Genomic DNA, 23,784 nt, shown 5'->3' on the forward strand with positions numbered 1-23,784 from the left:
AATGTTACACTCTATTAATCATTTTATTTTTAATTTAGCCTTCTTAAAATTATTGGTCATCAAAAGGTCAAATATATAACACCATCACGTGGCTTTGTTCAAAATACAAACAAATACAGAGGCAAGGATTATAACATGGCGTTTCTTGTCTCTTAAAGTCATTACAGTTCAGAACCTAAGCACTCATGCAGTCTAAACAGGGAGTATACTACTTGACTGTGAAGCCAGCATATAGAAGCCATATTCACATATACATTTCCAATTATCAATCTTCTTTCTTGCCATTCCCCCTATCTTCTTAGGGACAAGGGATCACAAAAATCCAATGATTAGCGCTATTCTATCTCAGAATCACAAACTTGATAAAGATCAAGAAGTGAACCTGATCTCTCTCGTTCAGTATGTAAGACAACTATACTACCACAACAGTGTTCCAGGTCCAAAGGTTTCCAACAAGTAAGTTTACAGGAGTGCAATTTGTTCGTTATACATGATCACCAGTATGATATTGTAAGGTTAATAAAATTAACAATAATTTCATTTCATTGGCCTCAAGTAATTGCGAAGCAAAATTTTATTTGAAAAACGATGCATGTTAATTCACACCTCAAAAACTAAATGCAACAAGTCTGGTAGCATTTTACACTACTGACTAAACGCATGTCAAATCCCAAGTGAGGAAGTATCATTGCTTATTATGAGTGGTAAAGAAGCAACAATAGCAGAAATTCAAACAAATTTCAAATCCACTATCACACAGTATTGGTTGTACAGAGGCATGTTATCTGCAGTTCCCTGATCTGACAGTTCAGGTAAAACAAACTTGATGGAGTTTCACCACCAAGGTTTACACTATCATCATTCTTATTATCTTAGCATTTACTTCCTCTATCTGACTAGCTCCTAAACTATGGATGGAGACTTAGGAAAAATTTGTTGCAGTACTAAATGTGTGTTTTAAACTGTGGGACAAGCCCAAACATAGTGAAGACTATAAGTTAGTGAGTGCACAGAGCTGCTTCTGCCAGGAGCAGTACACTGTAACCATTAACTGACAATGAATGCAAATGAAAATTAGATTAGATTACATTACAGTTTGGAAACAGGCCCTTCGGCCCAACAAGTCCACACCGACCCACCGAAGCGCAACCCACCCATACCCCTACACTTACCCCTTACCTAACACTACGGGCAATTTAGCATGGCCAATTCACCTAACCTGCACATCTTTGGACTGTGGGAGGAAACCGGAGCACCCGGAGGAAACCCACGCAGACACGGGGAGAACGTGCAAACTCCACACAGTCGCCTGAGGTGGAAATTGAACCCGGGTCTCTGGCACTGTGAGGCAGCAGTGCTAACCACTGTGCCACCGTGCCGCCCACTAAAATAGTAGACACTCTTTGGTCAATTTAAGAGCCTCCTAGTTTTAAACATGGATGTTTTAAATAAGACACTTCAGGTACTAACTGCATTTAATTCTTACCTGCTTTTGTTGACATGCCAACCATGCTTTTCTTTCGCCTCCAAAAGCTAATATCATTCTTAAAAGCCAAGAAATCAAACAGGAGCTGCGCAACAAAGGCAAAAAAAAATTAATGCAGAACTGCAACAGTAACTTGCAACAATACAGCACCTTTAATAAAGGAAAATGCCCCAAATACTAAGAGAAACTGGCAGAAATTTAAGACAAAATTTGGGATGGATAACTGAACACACATTTGAAGGGTTATTTCAAGGTAAATAAAATGTAATTCATGCTTGCGGATTGTTCATTTTACTGTCATGTTAGATGCTGGAAACAGGTATTTCCATTCAATGTTACTGCATTGCTTACACATACCCAGCTGTTAAGTACCCATGAATTGACGCTTATATACATTTTGCTTTGAAAATGTTAAAATGGTGATTCTAACTATTTATATAACTTTGAATACCATCAAAGGAAACATTTCATAGACATTTAAAAGTTAAAATGTGTAGAATCAGCAGCCAATGTCTTTAAACTGCAGAATTATCAAAGAATGGCACCAAAAAATTTGTCTCCCTGATAAAACACATCTCCTGGATAAGAGCCCCTTGAATTGTCCATTGAACACCCTGATGAACAAAAACTTTAACAGTGTATTTGATTTTCTGTCTTACCAGGTGGCATACCAAGTGTAAGCATGGTAAACTGGCATCATTGATATACAGGAATGTTCTCACTAACCTTACCAGCTTAATCAATGCAGAAAATGCCTGGTTTACATCTACTCATACTCCAAAGTTTTCCTAGTCGTATTGATGACGACAGCATGGCTGTATTTGAGAGCTTGAGATTACTAATCACCACAGAGGTCAGAAAATAGTTGCCAATCTCAAAGGCAGACTGAACAGTGTGGTTTCATTAGCTCCAGATTTGATGTTCAAATGAAGTGGGAGAATGATCTAATGCCTTCCGTCAATTTGGGCACCTTGCTCTAACTGTCTCAGCTGAGATCACGAACCATTAGGAGGCCACACGAAAATATAAGGCAGGACAGATCCTAGGATTCTTTTGCTAAAATGCAAAACCTGTCTATAATAAAACATCGAAACCAAAAAGAAATAGCACGACCTCCACCAAGTGAACACTGTTTTAGTTACAACTTACGTGGAATGCTGCAACAAAGAACGTTAAAGCTAAGAAGTAGAGGTTGGTGTCCACAAAGATCCCTTTTACTTCATCAACATCTTTTTCTGTGAAGCCTAAAATGTACAGCGTGAAAAGACAAAGAAAAAGCATTAAATTACTTTATATTTGCTAAAGTAAACAACATTCCTTTCTTCATAAGAATGCAGGTTTGGGAGTTAAAGGGTAAAAGTAGACCTGATAACTTTACAAAATTCAAAATAATTAGCACCATTATAATTGAGTAAAATTATTCAACAGCTGAGTTTTCTTTAGATGAGATGGTACAGCTGTGAGCAGGCATTTCCTACACTGAAGGAGGAAATGCCTCCAGCAGGAATTAGACAATTATAAACACTACATCTAAAACAACAACACGGAAAGAAAATGGTGCCATTTGTCATTTTCAACAATATGAATGTATACTTCCATACCATTCCCAACAATTAAGCACAGCATTAAGGATTGCCTTTCAGGCCTTCTTATAGCCCTTTCTTATTCCTTTAGTTATTTTCTTAATCCACAAAGATTTGAGGGACAATAATTATGATTAATGTAGCAATCAGATAATGACAGTAATATTCCAGCACTTGCACGACTTGCAAAACAAAAAGGCTAGATGTTAACTAAAATATAGTTGAAGTAGTTTATATGAATTCCACAGGTTCACAAAATTACCTACAACATTCTCAATAAAACGGCCAAATTGCTGCTAGGTGTTGAGCACACACTACTTTACAAATTTTCCAATACTGAAATAATGGGTATCTCTAACTCAGGTCCCAGTGTTGGTGCTACAATGCAAAGTCACCCACACGGCAGCTCGAAATCATTAAAGATGGAAGATGTGGCACGGGACAATTGATGCAAGATATGAAAATGCAGAACTAGTAGAGTAGTTCTTCTGAGATTGCTGCAACAATTTATCTAACGACCAGAGTTTAATTTTGTTTTTGTCTGATGAGCTGTTACGATAGTATTATTATTTAAATGGAGCCTCAACAAGGAAGAGTGTTCAATTCCCTAGGACTGACATTCCTTGATTTGAAAACAAAAAGATCACATTTTTTAAAAAAAATGTCATTTTCAAGGATATGGCATACCAAACCGTTGCAATGAATAGACAGCCTCTTGCATATGGGTCCAAAACCTTAGTTTTCCAAGAGATATTGCATCATAAGAAATTGTAAGAGGCAACGTAATCGATGTAGCGTTTATAATCTGCAATAGAAATTTGAATATCAGAAAACAAATTGTTCAGAAAGATACAAAGCTATTGGAGCATTTAAAGTGTTTAGTTAAAAAAAAATCACATGCAATTTCACTTTAAACTATCCAATTTACAATCAGTTCCTGACTGAAAGAACAATCTAGCAGAACTCTACAAAACATAGTAGTACATAAACAAATCAACCAACCAAGTTAATCTGATCATTACTTCCCTCTGTTGATATGTAAATTACAGAGTATAATTTATAGTCATACAGCACAGAAACAGATTCTTCAATCCAATTCATCCATACTGATCACACATCCCAATCTGACCTCGTCCCATTTGCCTGGCCCATATCCCTCTAAACCCTTCCTATTCATATACCCAACTAGAGGTCTTTTAAATGGTAAATTGTATCCATCTCTACCACTACCACTACCATTACCTCTGGCAGCTCATTCCATATATGCACCACCCTCAGTGAAATAGTTACCCCTCAAGTCCTTTATAAATCTTTCCCTTCTCGTCTTAAACCTAAGCTCTCTCGTTTTGGACTCCCCCACCCTTGGAAAAAGACTTGGTATATTCATCCTATCCAAGCTCATGAATCTATAAGCCTCTAAAAAGTCACCTCTTAGCTGCTGATGCTCCAGGGAACAAAGCATCAGCCTATTCAGCCTCTCCCTATAATTCAAACCCTCGAATACCAGCAACATCCACGTAAATCTTTTCTGCACCCTCTCAAGTTTAACAGTATCCTTTCTCTAGAAGGACGACCAGAATTGTATGCAATATTCTAAAAGTGGCCTCACCAGTTCTATACTCAATGTTCTGACCAATGAAAGCAAGCATGCCAAATGCATTCTTCACCACCGTGTCTCACTGCAACTCCACTTTCAAGGAACTATTCACCTGCATTCCGAGGTCTCTATGGTTGGCAACACTATCCAGGGCCCTACCATTAACAGTGTACGTCCTGCCCTGGTTTGCCTTACCAAGATGCAACAAGTCACATTTATCTAAATTGAACTCCATCTGCCACTCCTCAGCCCATTGGCACATCTGATAAAGGTCCCATTGTACTCTGTGATAATCTAATTCATTATCCACTACACCACCTATTTTGCTGTCATCTGCAAACTTACTAAACATACCAATATTCACATCCAAATCATTTATATAAGTGAAAAGCAGTGGACCCAGCACCGATTCCTGTGATACACCACTGGTCACAGCCTGAAAAGCAACCATCCACCATCATTCTCTGTCTCCTACTTTTAAGCCAATTTTTGTATCCAATTGGCGAGCTCTCCCTCGATCCCATGTGATCTAACCTTTTACCAGTGTTAGAAGTCGCCATGTTACAATGGTGGTTAATATGCCTTTATTTTAAAGTTTGCCTTTTACCCTCACAGGGAACAGACCAGAGATTACCATCCAAATCAAAATATATCTTTGTTGGAAATATTGTCATCGTGGCACCTTGTGCGACACAGTGGTAAACTGAAAATTTGCAGTTTTGATTTCCCACATGACGAATTAGAGATTTCAACCATTTTAGCATGGGCATGCCAGATGCTCCCACATCAGGTAGGAGTGACTAAGGGACTCTCTAATACCACAGAACAGCAAGTATTGGAACAGGCTGCCTGGAGACAAAAGGATTGAGGAAGAAAGCATTTAGATACGTCCCCCAATTTTTGTCATGAAACATATTTGGCAGTAAATGAGCATGGAATGAAGCACATTCTTACAGTGAAGTCATACAGCTGGCATTGCTCAGAAAGAGGCCATTCAGCCCACTGTGTCTGCACCTGCTCTGATCATTTTGACTGCATGCCAAACTCCTGCCTTTTCTTCACAACCAGGTGTATTGTTTCTGGGTATGGTAAACAAAGGCCTTTCCAGTTGCAGGGATGAGATAAAAAAAATTGAACCTACCCTCAAATCTCTCACTCGGTTGCTTAGCTCGTCAACAAACAGAATAGGAAGATACTGCATAGTCCTGCCATGCTGCATCCTAAGATACCAAACAAAACTGAAGTGTTAAAAAGAGGATTGTTGTCATGAAACCTTTAAAAGATCAAAATGTACAATTTTTTTTTTACAGCAGAATCCTTGCGCTTATAAATATTTTAGACTTGACTGGTAAAACATTGAGAAACAAACTATTCAGAAATAGGATTAGGCTATTTGGCCCTTCGAGCATGCAACACTATTGTGTAAAATCACGAGTGACTGCCTCTGGTCGCAACCACTTTCCTATTAGCTTCCATCACCCTTGACCTTTTTTCAAAAACCAGATTCTCAACCAGGAATAAATTCAATTAGCTACCTTCCATTTCTTCCTGGGGAAAAGAACTCCACAGGCTAACTTTCCTCAGAAAAAAATTTCCTCATCTCCACCTTAAAGGGGAAACCTCTTATTCTTAAACTATTTTCCTTAATTCTAGTCACCCCCACAAGAGGAAACAGCCCACACTGCCTACTCTACCAATTTTTCAAGGGATATTATGCATTCCAATAACATCACTCCTCTATCTTCTATACTCCAATGGGTACAGGCCCTCCTGAAATCTCTCCTTATTGGATTCCAAGAATGAAAGGAAAAATAGTTGAGGTATTTGAGCACACATACGCACAACAATTTACTCCACCTTAATGTTTCATGACTTTAAACACCTTTTTCAAATCTCCTTGCAGCCTTCTCTGCTCGAAGCAGAATAATCCCAGCTTCACCAGTCTATCCAGAAAACTCTAATCTCTCATCCTGGGAATCCTTCAGGTAAATCTTGTGTCCTCTCAGAAGTTCTCATGCTTTTCCTAAAAGTGGTGTCCAGAATTAGACAGTATTTCAGCTGGCACCAGGCTGATGTTTTCTACAGTTGTAGCATCACATCTTGACTTTTGCACTTTGTTAATAAAGTCTAGGATTCCATGTGTTTTACTAACCGCTTTATTAACCTTTCCTCCAATCTTAAAAAGTCTGTGTATGTAACATCACCTAGGTTTCCATTTCCTTGCAATTTGCATAAAATCATACCATTTAATATCAATTTCCAGGCTTACCTCCCTCATCTCATCTGAACCAAGTGATGCATTCAGCACTGTCAGCCTTACTAGTACCTCCTCTCTTTAGGTTTAACCTCATTCTGTATCCAGCCAGTCTCTCATACCTTAACATCAGAAAATTCCTATGCTTTCAACATTGCACACTTTGGTCCCTAATCAGTCCCCATCATTCCTGACATGTTTTGTGAATAAAAGATCATTAGATTCTTCTTTATGATAACTGCAGTGTATTCTCATACAAATCTTTACCATACTTTTTACATTCAGCTTGCTCCTCCCTTGCATTATCACTGGCCACATAATTTGTTTTAATAATAACATCCTTTGGTATAAAAATGCATTAATTCTAACAGTTTTTTTTGTTAAATTTTAAGCAACGAGATCAATGCAATGTCTTGGAAATGTTAAGGTTTGCTTTCAGTATCTTCAACTAGTCATAAACTTACAGCTTCAAATATCTATGTACATCAGCAGGAAGTGCAGATCCATCAAAAGTGAAGTTGTCAGCCATAATATTGATGGTGAGTTTTGAACGCCAATGTGCTACAGGCTGATCAGCAACTTTAGTTTCAGCACGACCATCTGCTTCCTGCTTTTGTGGAAGAAAGCAATGATAAAATTAACTCTGCAATAGAAAAATCAGTTAATCATTGAGAAGCTCAAAAATAAGCAGAAAATAGTTTTTCATTCATAGAAGTGATTTGGATGAGAATATAGAAGGCATGGTTAGTAAATTTGTGGATGACACCAAAATTGGTGGCACAGTAGACAGGGAAGGAGGTTTTCTAAGATTAAAAAAGGATCTTGATCAAATGGGTCAATGGACTGAAAAACGGCAGATGGTGTTCAATCTGGATAAATGCAAGGTATTGCACTTTGGTATAACAAACAAGGGTTGAGCTTTTACAGTAGAGCCTTGGGTAGTGTTGTAGAACAAAGGGACCTTGGGGTGCAGATACACAATTCTTTGACGTTTGCATCACATATAGACAGGGTGGTTAAAAAGGTGTGCGGTACTCTTGCCTTCATTGCTCAGTCCCTTCAGTATTGGAGTTGGGAAGCCAAGTTGAGGTTATGCAGGACTTTGGTGAGGTCTCTTTTGGATTAACCTCTTTTAGGTTAACCTCAAGCAGGTATCCAGGAAAGTTAATACAATAAGGAATTAATTCCATTGGAGGGGGCAGGGTGCAAATCCACGAAGCTTAGGTCTTGCCACTGGTTAGAAAAGCAAGAACATCAGATCGCAAGAATATGGTCATAAATATTCATTTGACATTGCTTTGATGGGATGGATGGGGGATGGCTAGAGGAGCTGTAAGTATTACCTGTATAAAGGGGATGTGTTTCCTTTGCTAGGGGCCTCTTTGGCCCGACTTCGCAGGCGTGCGAAGAGGGTCAAAGGGGGTCACCTTACTTGTACAGGCTTTCATAAACTTTAACTGTTTGCAGAAGTTGGTGCGTGCGAATTGCATCTCATGTGTGAAACCTCAGGGAAAAAACCTAACAGCTTGATAATGCACCATACAACTTCAGGACAGTTAGGTTAATATTTGGAAAGGGTGTTTTGAAAACAAAAATGAACTGGATTGTACAAATGGCACCATTTATTGAGATGTTATTTTAAAACACTACAATTCCATACTGCAATAATAAACTTTAAATGTTAGATTCTTTTGCGAACTCAGGGAGAAGAGTCACCACTTGCAGCACCAGGCTGTTTGGCAGGTTACTCGGCGCTGCAACATCATACTACAATATTTCATTACATAAGTCGACCTTAAAGTTAGAATCAGAAACCCATTAAAGGCTAGAGGTTAAACCCATTTCTGTGAGAAATGTTGTGCAGATATGTTGAGCACTTTAGCCGCTGAACCCATTAACTTAAAGAAAATGACCACTTTTGCCGAAATCACTTCTTCCAATCTGAATGTCAGTTTACTGCTAGTTTTAAAGTAAATCATTAACAGTCCACTCTGAATGTGCTGTTTCAATCTATCATTTAGGTGAAAAAGCTCCATTTGCCTAACTTTAAATTAATTATAATGCTGTTTATCATATTTAAAACAGCACATACTTGGGCCTCGGTTTCTCCTGTAATCAGGTTGATTTCCTCAGGTTTTGGTATCATGTATGTTGTAAGGTGCCCAATAGCGTACACATGATTACTGTCATGCCAAGGCAGCATGCCAACATGGTGGAGAAACAAATGAGTGTACAGCGTCCCATTGCTACGGGTTCTCTTTGGTACTGAAACATTGACGATCCTTTGTAAAGATAAATAAGGGTATGTTAACATAGAATGATTCTTAGAAGCATGGTTATTGTATAGCTGTTAAACAAAAGCTATTTTTTAATAATTCTAAAATGATAAATTCATGATAACCCAAGTTTGAACAAAGAACATAGCATTCAAATTGAAGCAAAACTAAATCCAAAGAAAAACTCATTTCACCTCGTCATTTTTAATTTTCAACAGTTATTGCTGAAATGGACAGAACATAGGATTTAGCCAGCTACTGTCCAACTGAACACTTCTCTATATAAAGCAAATACTGAAACATACAATAACTAAAAACTCAATTAAATTTGAGATCTATATCGATGTTTAATCTGTAGATCATTATTCCACAATTATTTTATCTTTCTAAAAAGCTCAGTCATTTGGACAACTGCTAGGAACTACTCATTTAACATAATTCTACCAAAATTCTCCATTTTAAGACATATGTATAAACAACATTATTATTTCACAGTTCTTGCATTAAGTGCATGCCTTTTTCCACACAGTGTTCAACACTTTAACAAAGCTTATTTCTTAAAAATTATTTTAAAAACCTGCATTTACATATAAATTATACAATTCTTGCAACTTGTCCCAAGCAGTTTGTGTTGGTATTTATCCTCTACAACCATAACTAACAGGAGAGAAAGAATATGTTAGCAACACTAAACAACCTGAATAATAACAACAATAGAGCAGAAGACAAACTGATTATCAGTTTATGCTTCAGATAGTAATGATATTTTTACATTTTGGTCAAGATCAATTTCGTACTGTGGTCTCATACTTGGTAGAAATACATGAGCTAACTGCATTTCACTTAACATTCTTACGCTTCCCAAGATAACATTGAAATCAATTTCAAGATCCTCACTTTCAAATCTCCACCAGTCTTACACCACTAAAGTTGGGTAACCATCTGTAGCTATTCAGGGTCACAGTAAGGACAGAACAAAGATAACTGCAAGTTTCAATGGACCCATGTGGAATAAACAAATCCCATTTTTATCTCAAAATATTGACATCAGACTAGGTCAGTAACAAGAAATTTGCTTCAATTTAATTGTTTAATTCACTTGGGCCATAATTTTCGATGTTGGAAGACAGAAGGGTCACACATGCTGCTTAGCAATTTGAAGAGAAGACAACTCCAGATTACACACTGAACTGCATTTCAATATCTGTTTTTGAGCAGCGAATCAGAGAAAAGGAAAAATACCAGATGGAACTCTCTTACTACATTTTTCTCATCATCTCAGGATATACACCCAGTGAAAAAGCAAATCGATGAAACAACCATTCATCGAGAGCGCAAAGATCTACAGATTCTGCTATAGTTGAGGATACAAGTCAACCATTAAACTGTGATCTCAGGTTAAGAAATTAAAACTTTAAAGATTCTTTAACTGGATAACTTTTATTCTCCCTGACACACTCTTTTCTAAACTTAACACCCATATTTGTGCATGTGTGTTCAGTATCACATTAGTTATTTATTCTCTCTTGGGGTTAGAAGGTAATAAAAGAAAATTCTCCTCCTTTCACTCAGGAAAGACTCCTTCATTTCTAGTGAGCTATATTCCAATGAACGGTAATAATTTTGGGCTAAAAACAAAATATAATTATTGGTTGTGGCCTACTATTTAGGATTAACAAGAGGGAAGCTGATTACCCCTCTATTATCTTGGGGTTTTTGAGATTAGATTCCCTACAGTGTGGAAACAGGCCCTTCAGTCGAATAAGTCCACACCAACCCTCCAAAGAGTAACCCACCCAGACCCATTCCACTACCCTATATTTACCCTTGACTCACTGAACACTATGGACAATTTAGCTTCGCCAATTCACCTGAGTGGCACATCACCGGAGCACCCGGAGGAAACCCACGCAGAGACAGGGAGAATGTGCAAACTCCACACAGACAGTCACCTGAGGTGGGAACAGTACTTTTGTAATAGCACTTTTAAATAAGGAATATCAACCTTAACAGAAAGTCAACAAGTTTGAAGTGAATACTATTTACAGTCATCAGGGGAATAAGTAAAAGACATTCTGGATCTATGGAGTCCGATAACCCAAATTTTATTGCATGTCTTACTGGCTCATCTACAGGAAGCAGTATTTTCAAATATGAGAATTAATTAGTAATAACAAAGTGATATTAAACCACTTCCCTGTTAAATCTGTTTTCTGGAAAGATTGAAGAAGTGAAGTAGAATCAGGATCTTTCAGGCTATGGACTTCACCTTTTGCTCACAGGTAAGTGTGGAAGACTCACTAATTCATGGAAGACTTACAGATTGCACAGCACAGTAAAATGCATAATAAAACTCAAAAATAGATACCTCTCAAATTTTGAGTTCACATCAAAGTTTTCCATCTTCAACATTAGGTTTAAATTGGCTCCATCAGTAACACTGCTTTTTGTAGACGCATAGATACTCAACTAAAATACAAATTCAAAAGTCTAAGCAAAGTTTACAGAAAGAATTTTTTTTTTCAAGGCTGTGTTTGTGAAATAACTATTAATAAAATGCAAATTTTTACATCAGCCAGATAAGCAAACCAAAGCATATCCAGCACACCGGGAGTGCACATAATGACCATCACAACACTAAATATCAGAAACCTGCAAATAGTTTAAAAGCTCTTAATTGTTAGCATAATCAGTAACACTTTATATGTATTCATAACAATTCAAGAATGAAAACTCATAGCAGCTCCCATTCAATAATCCATCTCACTGAAAACAAAATGATGGCACCAGAACAATTGAGATGCAGTTTCAAACATATACCACCATCAACTTATCATCCAGGCAACCCGATCCTATTTACAACTGCATTTACTTGCCAGGTTCTGATTTTTAAATTTTGCCATTCTAAGATTGGAAAGGTCGTTTTTTTTAAACCCTTGTTTGCGGCAAAGAGCCATTTGTAATGCCTTGGCTTGGACCACTCCTATTCAAATGGAATTGGATACTTTCTCAGCACAATGCTGCAGCTGACCTCAACATCGTTTGACATACAGCATTATAAAGTTGAATGCTAACAAGGCAACCATAAACGAAGCTTCCATTCACTCATTGTACGACCTAATGTGTACTCATTTTAAAAAACACAGGAACTTCAACAAAGCCTTCAACCACGCTTTGTTTACTTACACACATTCAAAAAAAAAGTCAACATTGTAATGTGTGCTAAAAATGTGGGGCTCTGTGGCACAGTGGTAGTGTTTCTACCCCTAGATTAGGAGGCTCATGTTCAAGTCCCACCTACGTCAGAGGTGTGTAATAACATCTCTTAACCCATTGATCAGATAAATAGGTTTAAACCATTAAAGTGAGCTGCAGCATTGTCCTGGCAAATTGTGCAGTCAATTTTAATCCAGTTAGGCCACCTCGATCAGGACTGAGGATGACTTGCTTCCTCTTTGATTCAAATGATTCCAAAGTAGATGATAAGTCCAGTATTTGATCTGCTGGTGTTGCTGTGTGCAGACCAGTGATGAAAATGTGTTGCTGGAAAAGCGCAGCAGGTCAGGCAGCATCCAAGGAACAGGAGAATCGACGTTTCGGGCATAAGCCCTTCTTCAGGAATGCAGAGCAGTGATGCTCTGTTAGTTAGATTTTACTCCACTGCCTTTAGCTGTGTCAATAAATCAACGCAAAATTGAAAAGTAGAGAATACAAGTACTGGAAATTAAACTGCTAACATGGCTACAAAATTCACAGCTGCTAGGCAAAGTTCAGTAATACTGGCCACTAGTTTTCACTCTGAACAATGGCTCACTTCTAAGTCAAATGGGTGGTGCTCAAATCCAACTATTTGAGCTCAAGTCTAGCCTTACACCCCTGTGAGAGGATTGCATTGGGAGAAAGTGAGGACTGCAGATGCTGGAGATCAGAACTAAAAATGTGTTGCTGGAAAAGCGCAGCAGGTCAGGCAGCATCCAAGGTTCTCCTGCTCCTTGGATGCTGCCTGACCTGCTGCGCTTTTCCAGCAACACGTTTTCAGCAGAGGACTGCATTGCTCAGCTTCAAGCCCCCAACTATGTTAGGTGGATATGAGAGATCCAATTGCATTAATTCAAAGAGCAAAGGTATAACCTTCAGTGTACTGGGCGGATATTTATTTGATAATCACTAAGAACAGTTTGTCGTTATCATTTTACAATTGTCATTATCACATTGATCTTTGTAAGAGAATTCTGTGAGCTAATTGCTGCTGCATTTCCTGCATTGTAACAGAGACTATACTTCAAAAGTTTTAATTGGTTACTAAAATTTTGTGCGAATGCAAGTATCCTTGACTTCTTGGTTTGTAATGTGTGATCCATGCACCAGGTGGATCAATAAAACAAAATTAATTTCAGCTCATGTTACCAGCGCAGGATTAGTGATAGGCTGCAGGATAATTGTACTGCGATAGAAATCTAATTATTTTCTGTCAAACTGATGCTCTCATAGATCGATAATTTTAAGCCACTTCCATCTCTGATCACATTGTATAAAATTTGTGGAATTGATTTTCTTTAATTAATTTCTCCATATTAATTATCAGATGGAAAGAAATTAGGAATTCATAGCCAAGTGTACATAATAAAAATACAGCATAAACACATCAAACGATTCAATCATTCAAATATTTGCTTCTACAAGAAGGAAATGCTGCAGTATAATCCAAATGTAAACTTTTAAAAGCAGGACTTGTATAGTGTAGTGTTGAAATTATGAGAACTGTTGCTACAGTTGAAGACATGATTCCATTACTCTTTGGAGTTGTTCATAAAATGTTAACATTGCATGGCTATTTCAGGAAAGTGTCAGTTACAAGACCTCCTCCTTTAACAACTATTCAAAAAAATTGCCACTGATGCAGTTCACAACACAAATAATTGATTTTCAGTTAACCAGAGGTCCACGCACAAAGGAAAGTGACAACTAGCCAGGTTCTCACTGCCTCTAAAGATAGTTTTTTAAATCATGATTTTGTTTACCTTTGAGGGAGCTACTGGTTTAAAAAGAACTGCACATGTTCTAAACAGTTTGCAAGTTGCCTCTCCATAGCATAAATGGAAAAATATCAACAGCAAAACTGATTGTGATTGCAAGTATTATATTCCTCAGATGTCTTCAAAGCATTCCTAAAGAGATTAAAGAATTCATGGCTTGTTACAGACAGAAGATTCATTTGGGAAGATACCAAACACAAAGACACTTCAGGAATATGCAGGGGCAGAGATGAGGTAGTGGAGAGTGTATACAGACCTCCCAACACCCCACTGACCTGAAACTCCACGTATCACTGCTCTACACATAGCAACCATCTGAATATCAAACACTGGACTTATCACGCATTTTGGAATCAATCAAACCAAAGCTGAAGCAAGTCATCTTCAATCCTGAAAGAGATTGCCTAAAATAATTCAGAATAGTATTGTGAAACTGCAGCTGCACACTTCTGAAACGGATGCACTATCACAATATTTCATTATCAAAAAAAAGTGTCTAAAAGCAAAATGAGCTTTTAAAGCATGGCAAACTGATGTCTAAATCTAAAATATGGCATTTAGAGAAAAGTCATCAGCTTAACTGACATCTGACACGTTGAACAGTGGAGGAGAACCAACTAGAGTGTGCAAAAAGCAAAAGGCACTGACCTGAATTCTAGGATTAACAGCTAGATAAGGCTTGATGCAGTTCTTGTTCTTGGGGTTAGCGCAGGGCTTGGTGTAAACTATGCCATACATCACCCAGCAAGTATGTAAAACATAGGCAATAAATACCCCCACAATCAGGGTGGTAAAAGAGGTTGTCTTCAACCCAAACATATCGGGAACAGTTACGAACTACAAAAACCGCACCATCTCTGAGTTTAGAAACAGACGTGACAGGTCAGGGTGCTAAACCATACTAGCAGCTCCCCCTCTGAGTGGGAGCACAACCACACCAGCTCACACACTCTGCCTCCACCTCCATTGCTCCCTCCATTACTGCCTCCACCTGGTAACCGCACCGACACACACACACTTCCGCCAGGACATGACGTCACCGCCACACGCCGCCGGATGCAGAAGCCAACATGCGCACACTCCGCCGTTAACTTTCAAACTGAGAGCGCGGGAGCACGCGCTCATACCCAGCCCCAGTCCCAACAACCGCCGCACGCCCCCACAACACACTTCACCCCCATCCACCCCTCCCCCACACGCTCCCCAATACACTCCACACCCACTCCAACCCCAACCCCCACCCCCATCAACCCCCATCTACACCTCCCCCACTCTCATCCACTCCTCCCCTACACAACCCACACCCCATCCACTTCTCCCCCCCCACACAACCCCCCCATCCACTCCTCAGCCACACAACCCCCACCTCCCCCACAAACCCCCATCCACCCCTCCCCCACACGCTCCCCAATACACTCCACACCCACTCCAACCCCAACCCCAACCCCCACCCCCATCCACTCCTCCCCCACAAACCCCCATCTACACCTCCCCCACTCCCATCCACTCCTCCCCTACACAACCCACACCCCATCCACTTCTCCCCCCCACACAACCCCCCCATCCACTCAGCCACACAACCCCCACCCCCATCCACACCTCCCCCACAAACCCCCATCCTCACCTCCCCCACTCCCATCCACTCCTCCCCTACACAACCCACACCCCATCCACTTCTCCCCCCCACACAACCCCCCCATCCACTCCTCAGCCACACAACCCCCACCCCACCCACACCTCCCCCACAAACCCCCATCCTCACCTCCCCCACTCCCATCCACTCCACCCCCACACAACCCCCATCCACTCCTCACCCACACAAACCCCACCCCATCCACCTCTCCCCCACACAACCCCCATCTACTCCTCCCCCACAAACCCCAATCCACACCCTCCCCCACACAACCCCCACTCCCATCCACACCCTCCCCCACACAACCCCCACTCCCATCCACTCCTCCCCCACACAACCCCCATCCACTCCTCCCCCACACAACCCCCACCCCCATCCACTCCTCCCCCACACAACCCCCACTCCCATCCACTCCTCCCCCACACAACCCCCACTCCCATCCACTCCTCTCCCACACAACCCCCACCACCATCCACTCCTCCCCCTCACAACCCCCATCCACTCCTCCCCCACACAACCCCCACCCCCATCCACTTCTCCCCCACAAAACCCCCATCCCATCCACCCTTCACCCACACAACCCCCATACACTTCTCCCACAAATAACCCCCATCCACTCCTCCCCCACACAACCCCCACCCCCATCCACTTCTCCCCCACAAAACCCCCATCCCATCCACCCTTCACCCACACAACCCCCATACACTTCTCCCACAAATAACCCCCATCCACTCCTCCCACACACAACCTCCACTCCTCCCCCACACAGCCCCCATCCACTCCTCCCCCACCCAACCCCCACCCCATCCACTCCTCCCCCACCCAACCCCCACCCCATCCACTCCTCCCCCACCCAACCCACACAGCCCCCATCCACTCCTCCCCCACCCAACCCCCACCCCATCCACTCCTCCCCCACCCAACCCCCACCCCATCCACTCCTCCCCCACCCAACCCCCACCCCATCCACTCCTCTCCCACACAACCCCCATCCACCCCTCCCCCACACACCCTCCCCCACACAACCTCCACCACCATCCAGCCCCCCCTCACACATCCCCATCTGCCCCACACAAACCCCAAACCCATCCACCCCTGCCCCACACAAACCCCAAACCCATCCACCCCTCCCCCACACAACCCCCAACACCCACCCCTCCCCCACACAACCCCCACCCCAATCCACCACTCCCCCACACACTCCCCACTCCCATCCACACACTCCCCATCCACCCCTCCTCCACACAACCCCACACCCACCCTTCCCCCACACAAGCCCACCCACCTCCCCCACCCAACCACCACCTGATCCACCCCTCCCCCACACACTCCCCTCCCCACTCCACCCCTCCCCCACACACTCCCCATCCCACTCCACCCCTCCCCCACACACTCCCCACCCCTCCCCCACACACTCCTTACCCCATCCACACACTCCAGCCGCATTCACCCCTCCCCCACACACTCCCCACCCACACACTCCCCACCCCCATCTATGCACTCCCCACCCCCATCCACCCCTCCTCGACACAACCCTCACCTCCATCCACCCCTCCCCCACACAACCCACACCACCATCCACCCCTCCCCCACACAACCTCCACCCCCATCCACTCCTCCCCCACACAACACCCACCCCCACACAACCTCCACCCCCATCCACCCCTCCCCCATACAACCCCCACCCCATCCAACCCTCCTCCACACAACCCCACCCCATCCACCCCTCCCCCACACAACCTCCACCACATAACCCCACCCGCATCCACCCCTCCCCCACACAAACCCCATCCACCCCTCCCTCACACAAACCCCATCCCCATCCACATCTCCCCCACACAAAGCCCATCCACCCCTCCCCCACACAACCCCCACCCCATCCACCCCGCGCCATCCACCCCTCCCCCATCTCACTCACCCCTCCCCCACACAACCCCAACACCTCCCCACACAACCCCCACCACAATCCACCATCCCCCACACAACCACCATCCACCCCTCCCCCACACAAACCCCCACCCCCATCCACCACTCCCCCACCCCATCCACCCTTCCCATACACAACCCCCAGCACAATCCACCCCTCCCCCACACAACCACCACCCCATACACCCCTCCCCCACACATACTCCACCACCATCCAGCCCTCCCTCATACAACCCCCACCCCCATCCACCCCTCCCCCACACAACCCCAACCTCATCCGCCACTCCTCCACCCCCATCCACCCTTCCCCCACACAACCCCCACCACAATCCACCCCTCCCCCACACAACCCACCCCCATCCACCCCTCCCCCACACAACCTCCACCACCATCCACCCCTCCCCCACACAACTTCCACCACCATCCACCCCTCCCCCACACAACCACCACCACCATCCACCCCTCCCCCACACACTCCCCACTCCCATCCACACACTCCCCATCCCCATTCACCCCTCCTCCACACAACCCCACCCCCCTCCACACCTCCCCCACACAACCCCCACCTGCATCCACCCTTCCCCCACACAAGCCCACCCCCATCCAACCCTCCCGCACCCCATCCACCCTCCCCCCACACAACCCCCACCACAATCCACACCACTCCCACACATCCCCCACCCCGATCCACCCCTCCCCCACACACTCCCCTCCCCCACACACTCCCCACTCCATCCACCACTCCCCCACACACTCCAGCCCCATTCACCCCTCCCCCACACAACCCCAACCCCCCACACACTCCCCACCCCACCCACCCCTCCCCCATCCACTTTGCACACCCGTACATCCCTTCCCCACACACTGCCCACCCCATCCACCCCTCCCAACCTCATCTACCCTTCCCCACACTTCCCAACCCCATCCACCCTTCCCCCACACACACACCCCACCCCCATTCACCCCTCCCCCACACACTCCCCACCCTCATCCAACCCCTCCCCACCCTCATCCACCCTTACCGTACACACTTCCCACCTCATCCATCCACCCCACCCCCATCCACCACACCCCATCCAATCCACCCCTCCCTCACACACCCCACCCCTCCCCACTCACCCCTCCCCCACTCACCCCTCCCGGCACACCACCCCCCCACACATCTCCACCACACCCCTGTGCCCACACACACCACCCCCATCCACCCCACACCCACCCACCCCTCCCCCACACTCACAATCACCCCTATCCACCCACCCCCACCCGCCCTTCCCCCCCACACTCCTCACCCCATCTACCCCACACTCCCATCCGCCCCTCCCCAACACACTCCCCACCCTATCCACCCCACACCCCCAACCACCCCTCCCTCACATACCCCAGTCCCATCCACCCTCCCCCAAACTCCTCCCCACCCCCTCCCCCAAACTACTCCACAACTCCTCCCCACTCCCATCCTCTCCTCCCCTATATCCCCACTCCCATCCTCTCCTCCCCTATATCCCCACTCTCATCCACCCCTCCCCCACATCCATTCACCTCTCCCGCACAAACCCCACTGCCATCCAACCCTCCCCCACTCTCAATCATCCCTCCCACACATCTTCCACTCCTATCCACCCCTTCCCAACATCACCTCTCCCTCACCCATCCTCATCCATCCACCTTCACCCCCAACACTCCCCATCCCATCAGTACTCTCCCTCAAATCCCCCCATCCCCCAGTCCCATTCCACCCCCACCCCTATCTACCCTCCCCATACCCATCTCCCCCATCCATTTTCTCCCCAACACACCAATTCCTCTGCTCCCTATCACGCCACCAACCCCTCCCCAACACCCCATCCTCCCCAAACACCCTTCCCTATCCATTCTCTCTGCCAACACCCCCATCCATTCCCTCCCCAACAGCCCCATCCATCCCCTTTCCCAACACCTCCATCCTTCCCTTCCCTGGACACCCCTCCCCATCCAACCCCTCCCACCAATGCCCCATCCCATCCATCCCCTCCCCCAACACCCCCACCCCATCCATCCTCTCCAACTTCCCACCCCCAACACCCCATCAATCCCCTCTCCTAACTCATCCACCACCTCCCTCAACACCCCATGCATTCCCTCCCCCAATACCACCATCTCCTCTTCCATCACCCCCTCCTCCCACAATCTATCTCCCTGAAACCTCAGCCACCCCAATTCCCCCACCCCCAACACCTTCCCCCTTCTCCTCCCCCAAACCCAATCCACCTCCACCAATCCCTTGTCCTGAACTCCCTCACCCCTTCCTTCAACACTCTCCCCTAAACCTCCCAACCCCTCCCGGAATCCCCTCCCTCAGATCTTACCATCTCCCAATCCCTCCTCCTCCCCAATCCCCCACGGTGCCCTACGTCCTGCTTAGTCCCCCACCTCCTCCCCAATCTCCTTACCCCATCCCTCACTTCCTCCTCCCCAATCCCCTTGCCCCCATCTCCACCCCCACCTCTAATCACCCTACTCCATGTCCCTCCCCAATCCTCATTTCTCACCCCCTCCCCCAATCAGCACACTCACTCACCAAGCCTTTCATCCCCTCGTCCTAAACCTCATCTTTCTCTTCCACATCTACCCTCCCTTCCCGAACCTGTCCTGTCAACCCTAACTGTCCTTATGCATGCCCCTCCCTCCCCCAATGTCCACCCACAAACCCCCTCCCTGCTCCAGCCACCATTCACCTGTGTGTGGAATGCTGTTTTGCAAAACAGTTATTAAGAAATGCAGTTTTTGCCAAAGTTTCATCCCAAGCTGCACCTTCGTGCCGGACTCTGCTCCACAAGCTGTTCTCACTGGGACACCTCATATTTTCTCTTCTTTCGCCTTTAGATTTTATTTTGCTTTGCATTTAATTCATTTTCTAAATTGACTGATCCATAAATCTCAAATGTCCCTCTGTCTATTTTAGAGCTCTAGGCCATTATGGAACAGAATTCTTTTGTTGGTAAACTCATTCTACAGGCTAATTCTTCCAGGCAGTGGTGAGAACAATTAAGCTATTTCAAGTGCATGATGCATTTAACAAGGTCTTTAAACTCTTCATAACTTCTAAGAGACTTGAGAATGCTGTTCATACCAAAACAGGGTAACTTTCTAATGTACTTTAACCAATGTTTAGAGAAAACCATTAAGACAACCTTTTCCATTGAAATTATTTATTGTTTGAGAAAAATAAAATGGTTATACTTATCAAAAACAGTTTAACGCAACATATCACTACAACAAAGCCAGTTACTGTTCATTTGTGGAATACTGAAGCTTTAATGCTGAATTAAAGTTTTAAAAATGCAAATAAACAATTGTAAAAGCCACTGGGAATGTTACAATACTGATGGCAGGTGCTGAAAACACTGCCAATCATGCAGTAACCAAAATGGCAACACATGCAGAAATCCAGATAAAAACTTTGTCTATTCTCTAGGATTAATAATGGTAGGAATCACAATACACTTGACTGGAATTGTTGATTGGGCAACATACTATAAAATTTGGCTCATAACTTCCATCTTCATGTAGTTGTAAGTACTGAAATTGTGGGTGGCTTTTCTGTGGGAACCATTTGAAAGGGAAGGAGGAACTTACATCAGCACAGCTTTTTGACAGCAGAAATGTGATAGAACATGAAAAAAGTGGGCTATTGTCAATTTTGTTAGTTTCAAGAGTTCTACACCTAATAAGAAAAAATCAGTTAAAATATCAGCAAAACAAATAATAGCAACTCAAAAACAACACAATACAAAATGTAAAGGCTGCATAAGCTGTTTGATGACATTACATCATCATCATGCTTTCTCTTCTGATTCTTGCTCTTTTCTGTTAAATGTTGCATTTCTGAAGCAAAGATATAATTTCTTTCATAATCTGCACTAACAAAATGTAATTCAAAACCTCTTCTTGATTATTCCTTTCAAAATGTCATGCTTACAGTCAATTTTCAACTTCAAAACTCACCAATTTAAACATTATTCTTACATCTTTAAAAAGTGAAGGAAAACTTTTCAGAGACTAGAACCTCACGATCAAAAAAAGCTTTGTAACATATGGATAGCAATCCAAATTTTCTGACTCATTTAGCCAACAGAAAAGTAAACAAATACAGCAAAACAGGGAGTTCACAACCGAAACATCTTCCCATAAATGTAGAACAGTTAAATGAAGCTTCCACTCAAACCAGAGCTTACAAATTCTGCCTCTGGCATTGGTATTTAAAAAATTCAATGATTACATCGCAGCTGGAAAGACAACATGGTTTTGCTCCAAATGTGCACTCACAAAACGTAACTTAAAGCCAGTGGTTCGGTACTGCAAATCTGATTATTATTCTCATTTTACTTAGACCTGGTGTTAATGCATGTACATTTGTTCCATTAATAATTACTTTTCGCCTTCCCAGAATATGTCAAGAAGCTTTTGATGGGGAATGTTTCCTTTAACAGATTTGTTCAAAAATAGAATAGTGCAAGTAGCACTGATTTCAAGTCGCCATTGACAAGTATAAAACCATATTATGGAACAGAATCTCCTTCTGACTTACTCCTGTTGGATTTGAGTAGAGCACTTTGTTTGCTGGTTCCTAAGTGCAAAATGAAATGCTTTTTACAGTCAGCTAGCTTATTCCAACACTTTTTTGACAGCAGAAATACGATAAAGCAAGCAAAAAACAGTAGGTTATCACTATTATGCTTATTTTAAGAGTTCTACACAAAACCTCTTATGGCTATGGTTTCCACTCCATTTATAAAAACTTTTGCCCTAATAATGTATACAACTAAATATTTGGAAAATTAGTCTGTCATCATTCTCAAGCAGGTAAATTAAGGTTTTCAAGCTCCAAAATTGTTATCTGAAACCTATACATTTGGAACCAACCTCAGTTCTGTAATTACTGTTCAGGCTAATTTCCAAAAATGCCCACACAGCTAATTTAGTATTTGTAAAGTTATTGAGTCTCAAAATATTGTGGGAAATTAAACACATAAAAATACGAACAATTATCTTCTCATGTTTTAGTCTGCTTAAATAGGTGTTAATGTCAACTTTCTGAAAAAATGTCACAAATATGATTGCAGTCCTTTCAATTATTGTTGAAAATAATGAGTATTGAATGTATTTTAAAATAAACGAGCTGGTAGGAACTTATGAAAGCAAGTGTTCCTAAATTGCCATGTACACTTGACACAGGTTAGTGACTTTTACTTGAGTTACTTGGTCCAATTTGCTTACATAATATTTTTTATTTATGTGTATCCCCATAATTATGTCATCAGTATTTACCATTTGAGTGGAAACATTCCACAAAATAAGTCAATAAACATATAAAAGTGCGTTAATTGTGACTGTTGGAGTAACCTTAAAAGGCATACCAGTAATAGCAGCAGCTATTTCAAATGGCAATTAAAATGTCACAGATACAGCAAATTTTACAAATTATATTTTTCTAACCAAAGTATTGCTGTGTAAAAATGTAGCCTTATACAATCAAATTATTAGTCTTTTTTGAATATTTAGTGTACTGCATATAAAATAAACAATACTAGTTTAGTCAAAATAATAGCTGAAACGGTATAACACAGAATCTCTATTCTGAAAAGATGCATCTATGTACATCATCTAAAGCAGAATGAATGCTAAATGTAACACTGTAGTTCTGATCCTATCAAACTTACAGGGGCTTGGGCAAATGTCAATGCCCAAGTTGATAATTCTGACTTACAGACAACACAAGAATCAGACACTATCTCATGTTTTGGCTTAGAGCATACTTGCATTCCTGTGCCTTAACATTGTCTACAGTTGAGTTAAAAAAATGCATACATACAGAAATGGGATGCCTACTATATTTCTGCCAATTCTACGCTGTGCAGCATGAGAAGCCAGAAGAAAATTCCGAACATCTGTTTCATTTTATGATGGTTTTCTTAACTTACATTAAAGATAAATTTCCTCGTTTATTAAATGCT

At 43.0% G+C, this 23,784-nt stretch overlaps 1 protein-coding gene across 2 annotated transcripts in view; it reads right to left on the bottom strand.

The window, feature by feature from the left end:
- The window catches only part of clptm1l (CLPTM1 like), a 29,081-nt gene extending 13,861 nt beyond the window's left edge, over positions 1-15,220 (bottom strand). The window contains exons 1-8 of one of the 2 annotated variants that reach the window (XM_043719415.2): positions 14,881-15,220; positions 11,565-11,665; positions 9,013-9,202; positions 7,385-7,527; positions 5,808-5,886; positions 3,757-3,874; positions 2,636-2,730; positions 1,487-1,571 (exon numbers count right to left, since the gene is read on the bottom strand). In XM_043719415.2, coding sequence (XP_043575350.2) covers positions 1,487-1,571; positions 2,636-2,730; positions 3,757-3,874; positions 5,808-5,886; positions 7,385-7,527; positions 9,013-9,202; positions 11,565-11,665; positions 14,881-15,051 — 982 coding nt within the window. In that variant the 5' untranslated portion in view covers positions 15,052-15,220. Of the gene's footprint in view, positions 1-1,486; positions 1,572-2,635; positions 2,731-3,756; positions 3,875-5,807; positions 5,887-7,384; positions 7,531-9,012; positions 9,203-11,564; positions 11,666-14,880 lie in introns of both variants that reach the window. The other variant, XM_043719414.2, reaches the window with a different exon arrangement.
- Positions 15,221-23,784: the final 8,564 nt, after the last annotated feature.

Source organism: Chiloscyllium plagiosum, unplaced genomic scaffold (assembly GCF_037043375.1).
Source record: "Chiloscyllium plagiosum isolate Xiang-an unplaced genomic scaffold, Cpla_swu_hap1 HiC_scaffold_34, whole genome shotgun sequence".
In the NCBI taxonomy this organism is placed as follows: domain Eukaryota; kingdom Metazoa; phylum Chordata; class Chondrichthyes; order Orectolobiformes; family Hemiscylliidae; genus Chiloscyllium; species Chiloscyllium plagiosum.